The 18,208-nt window shown below is 35.1% G+C and overlaps 2 protein-coding genes across 2 annotated transcripts; both read left to right on the top strand.

The window, feature by feature from the left end:
* Positions 1 to 940: 940 nt before the first annotated feature.
* LOC140321742 (keratin, type II cytoskeletal cochleal-like) lies at positions 941 to 4,624 on the top strand. The gene is made up of 7 exons (XM_072398532.1): positions 941 to 1,366; positions 2,176 to 2,384; positions 2,727 to 2,787; positions 2,868 to 2,963; positions 3,051 to 3,215; positions 3,837 to 3,962; positions 4,400 to 4,624. Exons 1-7 carry the CDS (start codon positions 941 to 943, stop codon positions 4,622 to 4,624), a joined length of 1,308 nt encoding a protein of 435 aa, XP_072254633.1.
* Positions 4,625 to 12,202: 7,578 nt separating this feature from the next.
* On the top strand, positions 12,203 to 16,750 carry LOC140321741 (keratin, type II cytoskeletal cochleal-like). The gene is made up of 9 exons (XM_072398531.1): positions 12,203 to 12,622; positions 13,388 to 13,596; positions 14,118 to 14,178; positions 14,292 to 14,387; positions 14,982 to 15,146; positions 15,235 to 15,360; positions 15,750 to 15,970; positions 16,181 to 16,205; positions 16,646 to 16,750. The coding sequence occupies exons 1-9, from the start codon at positions 12,203 to 12,205 to the stop codon at positions 16,748 to 16,750; spliced, it is 1,428 nt and encodes a 475-aa protein (XP_072254632.1).
* The last annotated feature ends 1,458 nt before the right edge of the window (positions 16,751 to 18,208 follow it).

Genomic DNA, 18,208 nt, shown 5'->3' with positions numbered 1-18,208 from the left:
CTAAACACAGGGAGAACATACAAACTCTTTGCAGATAGTGTCCTGTGCTAGATTTTGACCCTAAATAATACATTTATGTAATTTAACTTAAAACATAAGTAAAGGTAGTAAATGTTTATGCCAGAATGGAAAAATTTGTGATTTCACTTGATTTCCAGGCACTGTGTGGGACCGTGAACCAAGTGAAATCACAGCATTAAGTTCTAGTTTTACAATTCCATTTTTCTCACTGTGGCATAAAAAATTACCCCAAGAGGTGAACAGAACAGAAAATATGTATTTAGAGGTGAACAGAAACATAGATCAGACTGCTCCCAAATTGTCCAATGTTCCCATAATTGGCTAAGAAAATATTTTTTTAGTAATTTTACATTAACAATAACCATTTTAAAACTTATTAAAAAATTGGATTCTGATTTCATATCCAGTAAGGTTTTTCAATTCTGCTCACCTCTATTACTAAAAGTTAAAATGTGGAAGACCTTTGCAGATTAAAAAGAAAAAACAACCTTACCAAAAATATAGTTAAAACCATTTAAAATCAATTTTGTATAATTTATATTTGGCCATTCCAAGCAGAATCAACTTTTAAGGCATTAAAGGGACACATGCAAGACATTTAAAAGGTAAATGTTTCTTGTAATAACATCAGCTCATATTGCTTATGCTAATTAAACATTGTTTTATTGTATTATTAGCCACTAATAAAAGTGTCACAGCTTTGAAAATATAGGTGGGTTACTGTTTTATTTTCTGTGACAAAAGGAGGAACCAATGTCATCAAACTGAAATCATAGGAAGCCATAAAAATCTAACTATTACCAACTACACCCACTTTAGTATAAAAAGGGCCTAGCAGTTGTCAGTGCATTGAACATTGCTCGGAAGAGTGGACAGCAGCTTAGATTCCTTGTGTATCAACTCCAGAAGAAGACCCATCATGCCTCATCAATCCATCTTGGCTACCTCTGGACACAAGCACTTTAGCTCCTGTTCTGTTGCTTTACCCAAACCTTCCGGTTCACACAGCTTTTTATCACACTCTTCTAAACACAGCCACAAGACCCAGCATTGCTTCAGCAGCAAGAGTGACCACTCTGTTCGGTCAAAGGGACCTAAGATTTCAATGGGAAGTTGCAATTTAAGAAAAGGTGGATATGGACATGGATCTGGATTTGGTATTGGTGGACATAGTCTAGGATTTAGTGGATCTTCTGGTTGTGGAGGAATCACACAAGTTACTGTAAACCAGGGTCTTCTGGCTCCTCTCAACCTGGAAATTGACCCAAACATCCAAAGAGTAAGAACAGAAGAAAAGAACCAAATTAAAGGTCTAAATAATAAATTTGCTTCCTTCATTGACAAGGTAAGAAATATTAAGCTCATTTATAATGAATACAAAAGATGCACTTATATTGACTTATAACTACATTATAAAATAACTGGCTAATATTATCAAGACACATGTGATACAGGTTTCTGCATATTACAATACTTTATACTCTAATAAACATATTACTTAAAGTGTCACGTGTAGAACATCTATGACAATATGTTGCCATTACCATTGGGTATATTAACGCAAAAGGACGATTTACTAAGAGAGTATTGAATATTCACTTCCATTATTCCATTATGTAAAAAAGCATCTGCACACAATTGTGTATTAAAAATGAAAAGGAATTTGCCTTTCACAATATTAGATATTTCAAGCAACAATTCACACAAACTTTTAGTAAAAAATTGCACATCTTGTCCAGTAAGCCACCTAATTGCCTTTAATTAAAAAAAAAAGTATAAAGAAGTGCTTTATATTAGGACTGTTATATATTGGTTTGAACTACTGCAATCTTACCATTCTTTGATGTGCATTCTTTAAACCTACTTATATTGTCCCAGCCTAAAAATCATGGAACAGTAAATAGTAATTAATGTTTTTGACCACTATTTCTGCCTTAGATCCAAGTGAAAACATGTAAATTAATGTATGTTACCACAATTCTTTACCCATAAAAAAAATTACTTTGTATAGCCATTTATTCACAACTTTTTGTTGTTATTGTATCATGGTAGGAACAGTTTCTAGAAAATGTATTCATGATATCGGCAACAGAAAATGTTTTAGTGCAGACAGTTATGATTTATGACTTAGCAAAAATTGTTTGTTTATTTCAGGTGAGATTTCTGGAACAGCAAAACAAGATGTTGGAGACCAAATGGGCTTTACTTCAAGACCAGAAGACAGCCAGGTGTCAGATTGAGCCTTTGTTTGAGGCTTTTATTGGTAACCTCAGGAGACAGCTGGAAAATCTGGAATGTGAGAGAGCTCGCCTGGATGCAGAGAGAAACAGCATGGAGAGCACTGTCGAAGAGCTAAGGAGAAGGTATCAATATATTCGGCATTGGTGTATGGAACATTGTGCAAGTAAAATAGGCCCTTACCACTTCATGTTTTGGGGCTCATACTGACAATTTGTATATTCTAGCACTTATTATAAAAGCTGGAGAGCTTTACAGTATTTGTGAACCAATCTGAGCAAGTTTGAGTTGTTTTGCATCACAGTAATTCAGTAAAGGTCCCTAAAGCAGAACTGAATTCCTGATTTAAATCTGTTCCCCTAATGCCCCCTCCTTTTGTAAAGATTAGAAATACAAATTTAAATAAATAATTATAAAGAATATGATTTACACAATGTAAATGATAAATAAGGAAAATGTCTTTTTAGGTATGAAGATGAAGTCAATAGAAGAACAGCTGCTGAGAATGAATTTGTATGTCTGAAGAGGGTAAGTTGTAGGAATTTTTGTCATGATTTCCTGTATTTTACGTTAAAGCAACAATATTCAAACTGTATTCCTAATTTCAGGATGTTGATGCCGCTTTCATGAACAAAGCCGAACTTCAGGCCAAGGCTGACTCTCTGACTGATGAGATCAACTTCCTTAGGACTCTGTATGATGCGGTAAATAGTGCTCCTCTTTAGTTATAAGCACATTACCTAAATTATTATGTTGCACTGCAGTTGCTGTATACATTTTGTAATTTTTAGGAAATCAGTCAACTCCAGGCTCAGATTTCAGACACTTCAGTACTTGTATCTATGGACAACAGCCGAGACCTCGACATCAACGGTATCATTGCTGATGTCAGAAATCAATATGAAGAGATTGCTAACAGGAGCAGAGCAGAGGCTGAAGCCATGTACCAATCTAAGGTGAGTGTTGGTATACATTGTAGATGTGATTCAGAGAAAGGAGGTAAATGAGCACTACATTATGCCAAGGCCTTCTGGAGCAGGGGTGTTTTGAATTACTAAAGTAGTCTAGGTTGTTCACTTTCAAAGAAAATTTTTACTTAGCTCAGTGATGTGGTAAAAATTCACTTTGCAAAGAATACCTATGAAAATAAATGTAAAAGCATATGTTTTGCTTGTACATATTTAGATGATAAAAGTCAGCAAAACTTTAGCTTGTGGCTACACTTGCTCCATTGTATTACCAGATATTTTTGTACATGCTAAAACTGTTTTGAAAATGAATAAATCCAGCACATCTATGGACTAGTAAGCTAATATATATTACATTTTGATTTGTTTGAGATAGCTTTTAAAAATTTGAGAAGCACATCTGATCATATACAATAAAGACAAGATTGTCCTGTGAAAATCACATACTTAGAACAATTTATTTAAAATAGTAGTAATAATAATAGTATTATGAACATTTTTATTAAACATTTACTATGATACAGTGGATAAAACATGTTAAAAAAACAATTGTTGTGCACACATATTAAGCATTTTATATTCAGAAGTTTTTTTTATTATTATTTACAGTTTGATGATCTGCAAATGGCAGCTGGAAGGAAAGGAAATGATCTGCAGAGCAGCAGAAATGAGATTGCAGAACTTAACCGAAAAATTCAGAAGCTTAAAGGAGAAATTGAATGTGCCAAATCTCAGGTATATATATAAAAAACCATAGTCTATTTTTTCAAATAGTTTTTTGACCAGTTTTACATTATTGTTTGTACTTCTGATTTGGAATTAACAACAGATTCATAGACTGCATTTGGAATTGTTAAATTTTATCCATTTTTAGATTCAGTCTGACCAAAAACTGATAATGGTTGTGGAGGTTGTCTCATAATCTTGCATTTTGTAATAGTAAGCTATAGATTTCCTAATGATTTTTTTTTAATTTGATTGTCGGTTTGAGATCTGTATTTTAGGACATTTTAGGCCATCTCTTAAACGAGTGGCTTAGCAAAATGGTTTTAACTTTCCAATCAAAGGAAATTTATTTAATTTCTCACATTTATCTAACATCAATATTCAAGCAGGTGTTACTTAATAAACCATACCAATACACAGAATAAGTGTTCTTCAATCATTTCTAGCGTGCTGCACTGGAGGCTGCTATCAGTGAAGCCGAGGAACGTGGTGAAGCTGCTGTCAGAGATGCCAAAAATAAGTTGGCTGAACTGGAGGCTGCTCTACAGAAAGCCAAGCAGGACATGGCTCGCCAGTTGAGAGAATACCAGGAACTGATGAATGTCAAACTGGCTCTGGATATTGAGATTGCCACCTATAGGAAAATGCTGGAAGGAGAGGAGAGCAGGTGAGAGTTTTGTAAATAACTCTTTGGTTAAAGCAGAATTCAGACTGTTTAGACCGGTGGAGGAAAGGTCAGCACTAGGAGTTAATTAGATGTCGTGCATTACCATGTTGACTAAGAACATGCTAATTAGAGGAGAGGACAGAGAGGTTTCCTCAGCAGTCTGCTGCTCCTTAATAACATATAATCATATTCTAATGTATTGCAGTATGTGTTAATGTTTTTGGCAATAATCATGATACACAGTATCTGATTTCAACCAATGGCAGGCCATCTCAAACTAACTACATATATCTTTAAATTAAAAATAGGCCAGAAGGGCTAGGGAGGGTTGATAATGTGCCTTTAATAAAAATACACTAGCCCTGGAATGAAATTTGAAGAATATTTAGTGGCTTTATAAAAGCACAATGTATTTTGGATAACATTGCTTTCCTACTAAATAGTACTTACATTAAACGTATTGACATCATTTATCTATTTGTTTCAGCTGTCCTGCACTCTAGCACCGGAGGAAAACACCATTCTGCAGGAAAGTCCCACCAAGCTAGTGGGCATCATCATCATCATAAGGGAGGATTTAGCTCCAGCAGCCATGTTTCCATAAGCAAGCATCGCTCCAGCCATGGACATCACTGCTAAGAAGGATACCTATATACACGATGAAGCTTCCCAGTTGGCGCATGGCTGATAGTCCCAACAGAATTGAAGAAAACTCCTTTTCATGTATAGTGACTGTATATGAACTAGGGCCGCTAGCTTGCTTTTTAGGGTAGTCTAAGTTTAATGCTTGCTGTTTATATTTATGACATTGTATGCTGTAAAATGCTTCAATAAACCATAATGCATTTGCTGGCATCTGGTGTAGTTTACTACATTCTCCACATAATATTTACAAGTGGTTGAAAATTAATGTATATTGTTTATTTATTTTGATCCCTGGCAGTAGAAAATGGATTAGGAGACAAACTCAGTTCATTCACCATATTTAACATCCTCATATAAAAGCTGAGACTTATTATGCATCTTTACAAAACAGTCTTCTATTGCAAGCTGTTCTTGTTCCAATAAAGGTCCAGCTCATACACATACATGTACTAATGCATGCTGATAGATGTAGTTTATACTACCAACAGGTCTAGAATGGGATGAACTCAATGAACAATGAAACAAAGTATTTCACAACTAAGGTTCCTCCTGAGTTTTTTAAGTATTTCTTTAAAAAGAAAGCAATGTGGAATTGATCTCCCACCTTCACTGACCACTGATGTGCAGGGGACAAATTTACACAGGCTACCAAATACAAGCAAGCAGTTTTACATTGGACTCTAATGTTAGGTTAAGGTATTAGAAAACTAATATAGAAAACTAATATAACATGAAAATTAAGCAAAACTAATCTAGATATGCCTACGTAAACAAAATTAAATTTTTTAAATACTTAATGTCAATATATTGTAAATTCAGTATATTTAAAGAACTAATCACAAAGAAGTCATTGAAAAACCACTGTTTGTATGATTTCCTGATGCTTAGGACAATCACGTTAAAGGCTCCAGCAGTAGTCCGCCATCATGTGTCTATCCCATCTGCCCTGATACCTTTCTTCCATAACCTTTAAATCTTGATGGAACCTCTCCCCTTGTCCCTCACTGAAATCGCCGAGGTTTTCTGGAAATTTTTGCACATAGCTATGGCGATAGTGTATCTTATGCTCACAGTAGCACCCAAATTTTTAAAGTTTAAGAGCAAGTTTTGTACCAGTTCTTCATAATTTTGTGCTTTATGGTTACCCAAGAAGTTCCTCGCAGCCATGGCATTGATGAATTGATGCATAGCAGTTGCCATTATGCAGTAAAACAGAATTAAAACTTCAAGTGGAACTGTCCATAAAAGTGGCCAGTCTTTTGCTTGGTATTCTGGTACTACCATATGGGCTAGTAGTCCAGGGATGTTACAACAGAACAGGAAATCTCACTGAAATATGGTAGGAGTGTCACCTCGCTTGTCCTATAAACCGTTATTTTATCTTCCGGTCTCAGACAGTACTTTTATTTTAGTCTTCATGCTAAAAGTTCAGATGCTTGTTTTGACAGACTTAGGTCACGTATTAAATCATTGAGCTCTTCTTGGGAGAACTGCTGGTTTGATGAAACACTTCCTTAATATTCACTTCCGGGTCATCTTGCTGATTCCAAATCAGGGTACTCCCACTTGTTTTTCTTGTAACGATTGAAACCTTTTACACTTACAGCACAAAAAAAAACACAACAACAAACATGGGCTCTCACCCATAGGTACACCAATTTTCAAACTTTTCAGTTTTCCATTTTTCCACTGACGTAGACACTCTACACAGGTTTGGCATACCATATGGGGAGCCCAATACTTCTCTTGGTCCCCCAGTTTAATACCAAAATATGCAAGATATGCTCACAAATTCTGTAATGTTTCCTTTATGTTGTTGCTGAGAATATTCACCACAAATGTAGCAAAATACATGAGGGTCATTTTAACAACTTCTTCTTGAGGAACTCTGTAAAAAAAGAATTTCTGTAAAAAAAAAAAGACATTGTATTAATAAAAAAGGGAAAATAAAGGTTGATAATAGTATGCTGTTTTAACATTTGTTGTTGGTAAAATCGTCTATTCCGATTCCTGTATCACAAGAACTAGAGCCAATTCAATGAAAGTGATGTCATTTCTGGATCCAGCAGACCTGAAATACACTAAATATATTAAAAAATCCTTGGCAAGTGATTTTTTTTTTTTTTGCTGAGCTGTGTATTTTTTATATCAGGGGTTCCTCAAGATCCAATTTTTTTCACGGGTTCTTGCAGAATAAAAAGGTTTGGAAAAGTTGCACTAAATTATACAATGTAATGGCATCTATTTGTTTGAAATATTTAAATATAGTGAACAATGCAGTTCAGCATTATTATTTCTAAGTGGAAAAGTACATAAAATGTTGGCCTGTAATTTTTGTATTTATATTAGTGGTTTATAATAATGTTTTATGAATAGACTGATTGGTCTGACCATCCCAGCATTTCTAAAACTGAAATGAACACATTCAGCAAGAGAAAATTCTTTACTTTAGTGAATCAACACTTATACTCTTATCAACCCCCAATATTTTGAAATTGAAGTGGGGTGAATTAATATTCATATGCAGAATTTAGTCCTTAACAGGAACGTTTGATCACCACCTTACACATGTTTGTACATACTTCTGCACATGGCCCATTAATGCACCTGGATTCACATGCAACCAGATATTTATCTGTTTGTAATTTTTCGGTTGTCTCCAGGCACCCTTTGGTTTCTAACCATGGTACAAAATCTGGCATGTCTAGATTAGCAAACTATGAAATGTTTTAGAAACCCTGGGTTGGTCAGACCAATCAGTCCACTCATTAAACACTAATATAACAACAAATATTACAGCTTGACATAGCTAACTACTAAAAAATGTATATGCAATAAAAAAAAAACACTTCAATACACAGTCTCCGAAAAAAGTCAAGCAGGGAGCTTTAGAGCTATTTTGGATTTTATGAAAATTCCAAAATAATATCCCCTTAATGTTTACATTTTAAGGAAAACATTCATGCAAAAAAGCAGGAAAATCTAAAATTAAGTTATATCAACATACAATACTTAGAATATACCCACAAAATATTGGAAAAAAATGGACAACATGGGGGCACTAATGGCTAGCACTTTGCCTTGCAGTGCTGGGGTCTCAGGTTTGAACCTTAACCACATGTCTGAGCAGAGTTTGCATGTTCTCCCTATGTATACCGGGATTTCCTCTCTGCACCCTGGTTTCCCTCACTTCTCACATGCCAGTCAGTCTCACATGCCAGTCATTCTCTCCCTCACATGCCAGTCAGGGTGATTGGTCAGTGGAAAATCAGCTCAAAATAAGCTCAGGCTGCTGGTCATAATGTGGATGCATAACAGCATTAAAACTAAGTAAAGAACCTAATTTAAAAAAATATTAAAAAAAGAAGTAGCCATTAACTGTTAAAGATATTGAAGAAAAAAAATTTGAGAACATTAGGAAGAAAAAAGATTGACAAAGAGGTTCATTGCTCAAAAAGCTACCAATCAATTTATTTAACCATAATATTTACATATGAAGTTTGTCAACTCTCCTTATCCTTACCCCAGAGGAGTTTCCAGTACATGGACACAATTGCTGATTTGTCCCCTATCCGTAATGAAATGCATAAAAATTTGCCAGGACTGTGTGAATCTTAAACCTGCAATATTCACTTCTATTCCATCTTGACTATCTCTTTATCATCACCAGGCATTGAATTACATGCTCATCGAGAGTAGGACTGGGTCTGGATGCTACAGAAGTTACTGTGATATAGTCAGAATGATCACAGGGGAGCAGGGGATATTTTGTGAAAACTAAAGCCTAATGGTAAAACTGAATGACACATAAGGACCTATACAAAAAGTAATAGATTCTGCTAGGATGAAAATTGCAGTGTATATAGTATAGGTGTATATAGTATATATAGTGTATATAGTATGATATAATATTTTGTATAATACAATCTGCTTTCTTTCTCATGACCCATCAAGGCATAACATTTACAACTCTCTTCATATTAGGTCAGATTTGTATATTACCAGCTGCTTTCTTTCTCATGATCCATCAAGGAATAACATTCATAACTCACTTCTTATCAATTCACTCCATGAAGGAAACAAGAGCACAGACTAGACAGGTTACACAGATCCACATGTCCATAATACATGTATTCAGTATTCCATGTTTTTGTATATAACTTTCTAAAATAGAATAACTCTTAGGTGGCTCTTTAGTCGTAATCAGAAAGTCTAATGATTCCTGCTACAGACGCATATCACCTACATCAGCAACAACTTCAAAATGTAAAAGCTGAATTTCACCATTAGTTTTGCATAATTGTCCAGACTCATCTACGATATTGTATTTGCTTTCTTTGATTTTACTGCACACAATCATTGCAATGTCTTACTTTGTGTTTTAGAATATGTGCCACAGACAGTCTGCCTTATTTTCTGAGTGATGGACATCCATCATAACTAGCTTAGGGTTGTCCAACTCTAGTCCTCCAAGGTCAGGATCTATATACAGGATCTACAGCAGTAGATTTGCTTAGGTATGATTTATAGAGTTAGAAGAGTTAGAGAGTTAAAGAGTTAGAAAAAACGAATATAGCAGATATGAAAATTTTGGCCAGTATGTGGCCCTGGGGTACTAGAATTGGACAACCCTGATTTAGCTATTTCCCACCCAGCTGTTCTTTCCATGGCTTACCCCTTTTATTCATTTCGATTTCAGCTTTTGCAATTATGGAGGTTCAGCACACGTGAGCTACCCAGGGTGGCCTGCATGGGATAGGGTGCTGTGATAGTTTCAGTTAGTCCAGGCCCTTCTACCAGCCATGCATTGCAGAAAAATACAAAAACAAATTGATGATGGCACTGGGTATGAAATAAGCTATGTAATAAAAATGCAAAGGGTTTATTAAAAAAAGTGTTATTAACATGTTGATAAGAATGGAAAGTGAAATCCAGAAAGACAAAATATTAACAGAATAGACCCCAGCCTTGTGTTCAGTTTTAAATGTTTGTGCAAGCATTACTCATATTGAACTAGTGTACTTTTACTGGCCCACCCCTTCATTCAATGTATTTCAGTTCTTTCAGTCACTGAGGCTTCACATGAGGTGTTACCTAGGTCCAGTCTTCATGCAAATACCCTCCTCTGAACTAACATCTTATACAAAGTACAGAGACCCAATAATGACATCTCTGAGTTAAGGCAACATAAAAAAGTAAGCTTTATCTTGCAGATTGATAGATGTGATTGTAATTATAAATGTTGTAACTATTAGACTGCGGAACTTTCTATGGACATCAAAATCGCATTTTCCTAGGGAAAGTGCAGTTTGCTAATGCTCAGAACTGTGACTGACTTAACACACAAAGTAGTTTTAAGGTCCTAATCTTTGGACTTCCAGTAAGTTATGAAAAAAAACATGAATGTAGTAACAAAGCGCTGCCTACATATGGTTAATCAAAATGTATGCTATTATAAATTTGAATGTGTATGTATACATTATACTTACATCAGTAAATGAGTGACACAGAATATTATACTTTGTGTTGTAAACATTTGGTATGGTATCAGTGGACAGGTTTAAAAAGTTTTTGGGACTGCTTCATATATGGGAAAATTAGTTTGCAGTTCTCACTATAGCAACTTTTAAAGCACATTTTTTACCTTTTTAAATACAAATATAATTTTTATTCAGAAGGTAAATTACCAGAGATTGTGTGCCCCCCTTGTAGAGATGATATTAACCCACTTTCCCCTTGGAAAATGTGTAATGAAGGGGGGGGGGGGATAGTTTTGAGATGCAGGTTCACATCAGATTTGGTTGGCTAACAAATTAGCAGGTTCACCAAAATCAACCTCATAATGCAGCTAAGTTACATGATCTAATCATTCAAATGAGTGATTTGATCACTCTACAAAAAATTGGGGCCACAGCTGCTACATTACCAGTGTGTGTTGGAACTATAGATACTACACACACATACAAGCAATGATATATATGTGTGTGTGTGTATGTATGTATATGGATTTCCCATGACTTTTGTTTGACAATAGCATTCTTAGTAGCCCTCCAAAAGATTAGAATTGATGAACAAGATTTGCCCGATACACTTCAATAGTGTGTGCCACAAATTTGTTTGCAAAGCTAATACAGGCGTATACTTTCCAGCTCAGTACCTCAGTCAAAAGTGCTGCTAAGTGTGTTTAAGCACCATAGATTGAAGCACTTTCCCCACACAGGAAAAATCTACAGGTTCCCCTATATTTGGTTCTCCCCAGCAGCATATTATCTAAATGCCTTTTGCTCCCAAGGCACTCGGATAAGCTGGGAGAAGGTAAGTCTTGTGTAAGCTACGAATTGTTGTAGCTGCAACTTTCATAGAGCTATGGATTCCTTATAGCCCAACTTTGTCAGATGGAGCGAGTCTTCCTCTATTTGGGAAATAACAGGCAAACCATTTAGCTCCTGGAAATACATGGAGCAATAGGGGAACAGAATATAACTAACATAACCTGCTTGGGAGACCATTGTTAAAACAAAACTGTTGCTTTGCCCCAAACTGGCAAAGAAATGGCTTGTTTTAACTTCATAGCTCATTAAAAGCCTTTAAACATCAAGGAATAACTTTTAAAACACATTCCACTAGTAATGCTATTCATGCTAAAGACACATTTAAAAAGGCTTTTTATTTGTTTTGTCATTGCTTATTGTTTCTACTGATGTCGTAATATTAACAATAAAGGTTTGCTATAACGCGTTGACTGTTTTATTTTCTATGAAACAAGGAGGATCTGATGCTACCTAGCTGGAATCATAGGATGTAATAACAGGCTATAATTTCATGACTACACCCACTTCAAGTATAAAAAGGACCAGGCATCTGTTGGAAAACACAGCCTTGGGATCTCACAGCTCCAAACAGACTGCACTTCGCATCCTCAGTAAGAAGATTCATCATGTCTCATCACTCCGTCATGGCCTCCTCTGGACACAAGCACTTCAGCTCCTGTTCTGTTGCCGTACCCAAACATTCTTCACACAGCATCTTATCACTCTCTTCCAAACATGGTGGACATGGACACAAGATTCAGCATTCCTTTAGCAGTGCAAGTGCCCATAATATTGGATCAAAAGGACATAGGCTTTCAGTCAGCAGCTGTCATTCAGGAAAAAGTGGTCTTGCATCTGGCTATGGTATTGCTGGGCTTGGTCAAGGATTTTGCGGATCATCTGGAGGAATCACCCCTGTTACTGTGAACCAGGGCCTGCTAGCTCCTCTTAATTTGGAAATTGACCCAAGTATTCAAAGAGTAAGAACCGAAGAGAAGAACCAAATTAAAGGCCTCAACAATAAATTTGCTTCCTTCATTGACAAGGTAAAACTTTTTTCTCAAGTCCTAACAATTTGGTATACCATGAACTATTTGTTCCACTCATTGTTTACTAATATTTTAGTAAACTGAACTATGAATGAGGGTTATCCACTAAAATGATGATCTGAAAATGCATATCGACTGAATTATATAGAAGGTAACCACAAAAAAACTGGGTGGAAGGAAAGATAGGATCTTAAAGGCAATAACAATTTGTATTGAAACCATCCATAAAACCATCCAAACAAGTGGCTTAGTCACTAAAGTTAAAAAATAAAGATATACAGTCAAGTAGAACTTGATATGTGTCCCTCTGGTATAAAGTACTTATGGTATTAAAATATATTCATGGTGCTGAGACTGAGACTTTTTTGTTAAACATCTCCAAGAAACAATCAAGTGTAATTATACACAGATTTCCAACATGTTTCGCAAATATTAATTCTACTTCTTCAGGGGGAATAAAATTTTCTTGAGAGGAGTATATTCACATTTTCTATGTAAAAATCGAGCTTCGTTCACAGTCTATTCTTGAACCTATCTGGGCAGGCTTTCAAAGAGCAAATGAGGAATGAACCCCTTTTGACTTCACATATTTATATTAAGGTTAGAAAAAAATTAGAGAACATCATTCTTGCAAAGTCTATTTAAGTTGAAATGTGATTGTGAACCCCACAGATGTCAGAAGTTGCTGAAATGCTTAAGATAGATTGTGTAGATGTGGGAAACAAATAGGTTATAAATTATTATGTGCTTTGTTTGATTTAGGTGAGATTCCTTGAACAGCAGAACAAGATGCTGGAGACCAAATGGGCTCTTCTGCAAGAGCAAAAGACTGCCAGGTGTCAGATTGAACCCCTGTTTGAGGCTTTTATCAGCAACCTCAGGAGACAGTTGGAAAACCTGGAATGTGAGAGAGCTCGTCTGGAGGCTGAGAGGAACAGCATGGAAGGAAATGTGGAAGAACTGAAGAGAAGGTGCGCTAAAGAGTTACATATAAATGTCTAACAATTTACTAAATTACTAGAATTAATTATTTTACCATTCTTATGAAAGAGCACATTTTTTCAATGATCACAGTACAGTATAATCTGCTAACATGATAAAAATTTGAAATTGATTCAATTTGAATCATTAACTAAATATATCTTAAGCACTGCCTAAACTTCTTTTACTACACAATTTCCTTTTTAAAACAGACAACTTCTGATATTTGATCATTTAACAAAATAAGGCATTCAGCGTTTTACATAATATTCAATTTTAATGTACATGGGTAACTACCAACACTGTCAGAAGTTAGTCCAAATCTAACTTGGATAGTTTTAATATTATTATAAACACAAACTGAATTTAGATATCACTACTAATGACTATTTTGCCTGTAAGCTGTTTCCCTGAATTGTTTGGATTTCCAATAACTACAAAACCGTGTATGGCAGTTACAATAATTTCATCATTGCTGGGGATGATTTTACCAAATTTTATTTTACTGCAGGTATGAAGATGAGGTGAACAGAAGAACAGCAGCAGAGAATGAATTTGTATCTCTGAAGAGGGTAAGTTGTAAACATTTACTCAAGAATCTTGGGAACATACAAAAACTAAAACATACATAAAACAGAAGCATTAATTTATTCAGGAGATCATTGTTTGACATTTTTTATTGTAGGATGTTGATGCTGCTTTCATGAACAAAGCTGAGCTGCAGGCAAAGGCAGACTCCCTGACTGATGAGATTAACTTCCTAAGGACTCTTTATGATGCGGTAAAATAAAAAATGATTTTTATATTCATATTCACATGCATTTTACCATTTACCCAGCTTTGATGCATCAGCTGTTTTATTTTATTATAAAATCAGACCCTGTTTTATTTAAATGAAAAAGATAAATTTATTCTTCTGCAACCATGATTTTGCACAAAAACCTAGGAGAACTCTAGGTCATTTTAATTAGGTGGGGGTAGAACCTTTGTCAGTTTTTTAGAAATGTCTGGGCTGCTGACACCAGAGTAGTAGGTGTTTCTATCTGTAGTTCAGTGAAAAACTGGTATAAATAGATAGCACTAGGGGTTGGGTGCTATAGATCTTTTTGGTAATCTATAATAAAATATTAATTGTTAGGCAATATCTGAATGCAAAGAATTTCTTAGGATATGTCAAAATAATTCTTTAATAAGGTAAAATGTAAAGTGCAGTTGTTCATAGTAATCAAACACAAATGATTGCTATCAAACACAGACTGAGTAAAATCATATTTGTTTGGTTGATCTTAGGCACTGTAGTTTAAAGATAATAATTTCTTTCACTTCTTCTTTCTTTATAAGCTAATCATGTCAAACTGATGTAATATTTTTGCAGGAGATTTCTCAGCTCCAGGCTCAGATCTCAGACACTTCAGTAGTAGTTTCTATGGACAACAGCCGAGATCTGGACATGGACAGTATCATTGCTGAGGTCAGAGCTCAGTATGAGGATATTGCTAACAGGAGCAGAGCTGAGGCTGAAGCTATGTACCAGTCAAGGGTGAGTCTGGAACCTAATTTTTTTTCCTTACTGCCCAAACTGACCATTAAAGTGTCATAAATAACTGTTTATTGACTCTCACAATTAGTTTGAAGACCTAAGAATGGCAGCAGGAAGGAACGGCAATGATCTCCAGAACAGTAAAAATGAGATTGCTGAACTCAATCGAACAGTTCAGAGACTTAAGGGAGAAATTGAATGTGCCAAATCTCAGGTATATACTGTTGTTTTACAAACCCTGAATGCCGTTTTCTTGTTAAATTATGTATATGTTGTTATGATTCTTTATCGTTTATGGTCTATCATTTCAGTATATTTTCAATGCATTAGAGTTGGCAATTGAGCAAAAACAAATGTACACATCAAAAAATGTAGTTAGTGTTGATATCAGAATACTTAGTATAAGCTTTTGTAATCCTTTCTACACTGGGAGAAAGAAAAGTAGTACCAAGAGTCAATCAACATTCTTGCAGCGTTCAAGTGATGACTAGAAACATGCAGAAAGTAAGAGGGTGATCACAACATCAACTGTGTAAAATCCATTCTATAAAATTTTACAAAATATAAACCTTGAAAACAGTCCATCTTCATCTTTTCTTCCAGCGTGCTGCACTTGAAGCCGCTATTAATCAGGCTGAGGAACGCGGTGAGGCTGCCGTCAGAGATGCCAAAAATAAGCTGGCCGAGCTGGAGGCTGCTCTACAGAAGGCCAAACAAGACATGGCTCGCCAACTGAGAGAATACCAAGAACTGATGAACGTCAAACTGGCTCTGGATATTGAGATTGCTACTTATAAGAAGATGCTGGAAGGAGAGGAGAGCAGGTCAGTGTTCTGATGATTTGTATACTTCATAGCAGTGTAAAGCAATAGAAATGCTAAGACAAAAATAAATATTGTAATACTTGTTATAATTGTGCATATTATGGATTATATATTAGTAACATGTTTTTTAACTTTAGCTTTTTATTTTTGTTTTGTTACCTTTGAAACAATTTCAAAGAATATTAAACCTGTATATTATTTATTTTTCAGACTGGCATCTGATGGTTGTGTTAATGTTTGTAAGTATCCTAATAAATCTATATTCATTATTTTGCAAATTTAGGTTATAGAAAGAATTACAAAACTAAATTCAGTGTGATACAATCAACCATATGTCCTAAATTTGCATAAAATGAAATCTGTCAGTTCCCTCCTGTGTGCTATATATATATATATATATATATATTTCAAGTAAGTAACAAGTAAGCAACCTATTCACTGACATGGAGCGTTACCCCTGTTTCCACTGATATCTTGCTCTGGGCTCCTTTAAACTGAACTATGGCCTGGTTTTTGTTTTCATAGACCTAGCTATTTGGCCCACAATTTTTTTTATTAAATGCTTACTTCAATATTGTATAGAATAATAAAAGACAGCTTGCATAATGCTAGTATAGCAATTTTCGGGATTGTTTCATGCTGAATTCCTAAGTCTGCCTATTGTATCTTTCCTAGCTGTTCTGCACTCCAGCACTGGAGGAAAACACCATTCAGGGGGACACCATGGAGGACACCATCAAAAGGGAAGCTTCACCTCCATCAGCCATGTTTCCAAAATGAAGCACCAGTCTAGCCATGGGCACCACTGTTAAATTTGCAACCTCTGTGCATGAATCAGTCTTTTAGGACCAATAAATCTAAAATACAGTTGGTTTATAATCAAACATATTATAGGAATATATTAGGTATATGCGAATGAAGTCAGAAGCAAAACAATGAGTGAAGGGTAAAGTTTGTCATATACAGATGACTTCCTGCTCTGTAATCCCACTGAAAGACAGAGTAGTCACCCTCTCCGCAGCCTGAGTGGGGCAATAGCATAAAGCTGTACATTACCCTTAATTATTTAGCAAATTGTAACAAAATATCTTGCATACTGACTCATTCAAACAATAAAAATGTACTTACATTGTTAAGTAATCATTTTATTTAAACTGATAAGAAAAGCCAACTTTTTATGTTTAATGGTCCTTTTAATGGTTTCCTTTGCTGTAGTTGCTTTTGCTTGTGTTTAAATCTTACTGCAATGCACATCTAAAGTATATTTAGGAAATAGATATTAAAGATAGTCTTTTAAATACCTATCATTCTAAAGCAAATATAACTGAAGTTTGTATTAATGCCAAGATAATAATAGGAACAACAAAACTGTAGATACATATAAAGCCCAGTGAACTTAGTTAATAAAATATTCATTTTAGTTATCAAATCCTGTACTAGGAAAAACCATGTTCTAACTTCCTTTACAGATGATTGGTTATTTTAAGTAAACTCGGGTTTACCTCAATTCTCCGTGAACTCCCACTACTTCTTGCACCAGGTGAACCCCAGTACATTAATTGGTTAGTACCACTACCTGCTGAATGGACTACAATGGGTCTGCTTCAAGGTAGCCATCATCTTTAACTGCACTTTAATAGTTTTCTAGGGTATCCAGGTACCAATTAACTGGTAGCAATGGAGTCCACTGCTTCTTTACACCTAGATAGTGACATTTTAAGCCACATATTTTGTGTATCTACTGATGTAGAGTGACCTGCAGTACCATGAAAAGTTGGAAAATCGAATTCCAATACAGAAATATAATAAAGCAGTCTTCCATGAGGGTTTTATGGCAGAGGTTCTCAGCATATTGGGAGCATAATATGGGGGCAAAGCATGGAGATTTAGGATTTGCTATGTGATATATATATATATATATATATATATATATATATATAAAATGGTTGTGCAAAAAAAAGATTGCTTAAAAGTAGGTGTTGTATTGCAAAGAAAAGAGGATTGCATTGAATAATGATTAGCTTGTATTAGCTTTACATTATCTGTTAAACAACATGCAGGAACTGTAAATCTTCTCTACACCTTGGACAACATTTTGTCTACAGAAAGGTTCACATTTTCATTCCTTGGATTGCAGATTAGCAGTGATTAGGTTGGGTAGTTTAGTTGGACATAACATAAGCAGTTTTGCCTATTTCTTGATACCATACTTTACCTTTTGAAATACAGATGGTTTAT

Source organism: Pyxicephalus adspersus, chromosome 1, assembly GCF_032062135.1.
Source record: "Pyxicephalus adspersus chromosome 1, UCB_Pads_2.0, whole genome shotgun sequence".
Taxonomy (NCBI): domain Eukaryota; kingdom Metazoa; phylum Chordata; class Amphibia; order Anura; family Pyxicephalidae; genus Pyxicephalus; species Pyxicephalus adspersus.
Note: the sequence above shows the minus strand (reverse complement) of the source record. Positions and strands in the feature narration are given on the sequence as shown.

Excerpts from the sequence above, each read along its gene's own strand:
- LOC140321742 (XM_072398532.1), top strand. The coding sequence starts at position 941 with ATGCCTCATCAATCCATCTTGGCTACCTCTGGACACAAGCACTTTAGC. Across the intron at positions 1,367-2,175 it reads TTGCTTCCTTCATTGACAAG|GTGAGATTTCTGGAACAGCA; the intron begins GTAAGAAATATT and ends TGTTTATTTCAG. Across the intron at positions 3,963-4,399 it reads TTGAATGTGCCAAATCTCAG|CGTGCTGCACTGGAGGCTGC; the intron begins GTATATATATAA and ends AATCATTTCTAG.
- LOC140321741 (XM_072398531.1), top strand. The coding sequence starts at position 12,203 with ATGTCTCATCACTCCGTCATGGCCTCCTCTGGACACAAGCACTTCAGC. Across the intron at positions 12,623-13,387 it reads TTGCTTCCTTCATTGACAAG|GTGAGATTCCTTGAACAGCA; the intron begins GTAAAACTTTTT and ends TGTTTGATTTAG. Across the intron at positions 15,147-15,234 it reads AAGCTATGTACCAGTCAAGG|TTTGAAGACCTAAGAATGGC; the intron begins GTGAGTCTGGAA and ends TCTCACAATTAG.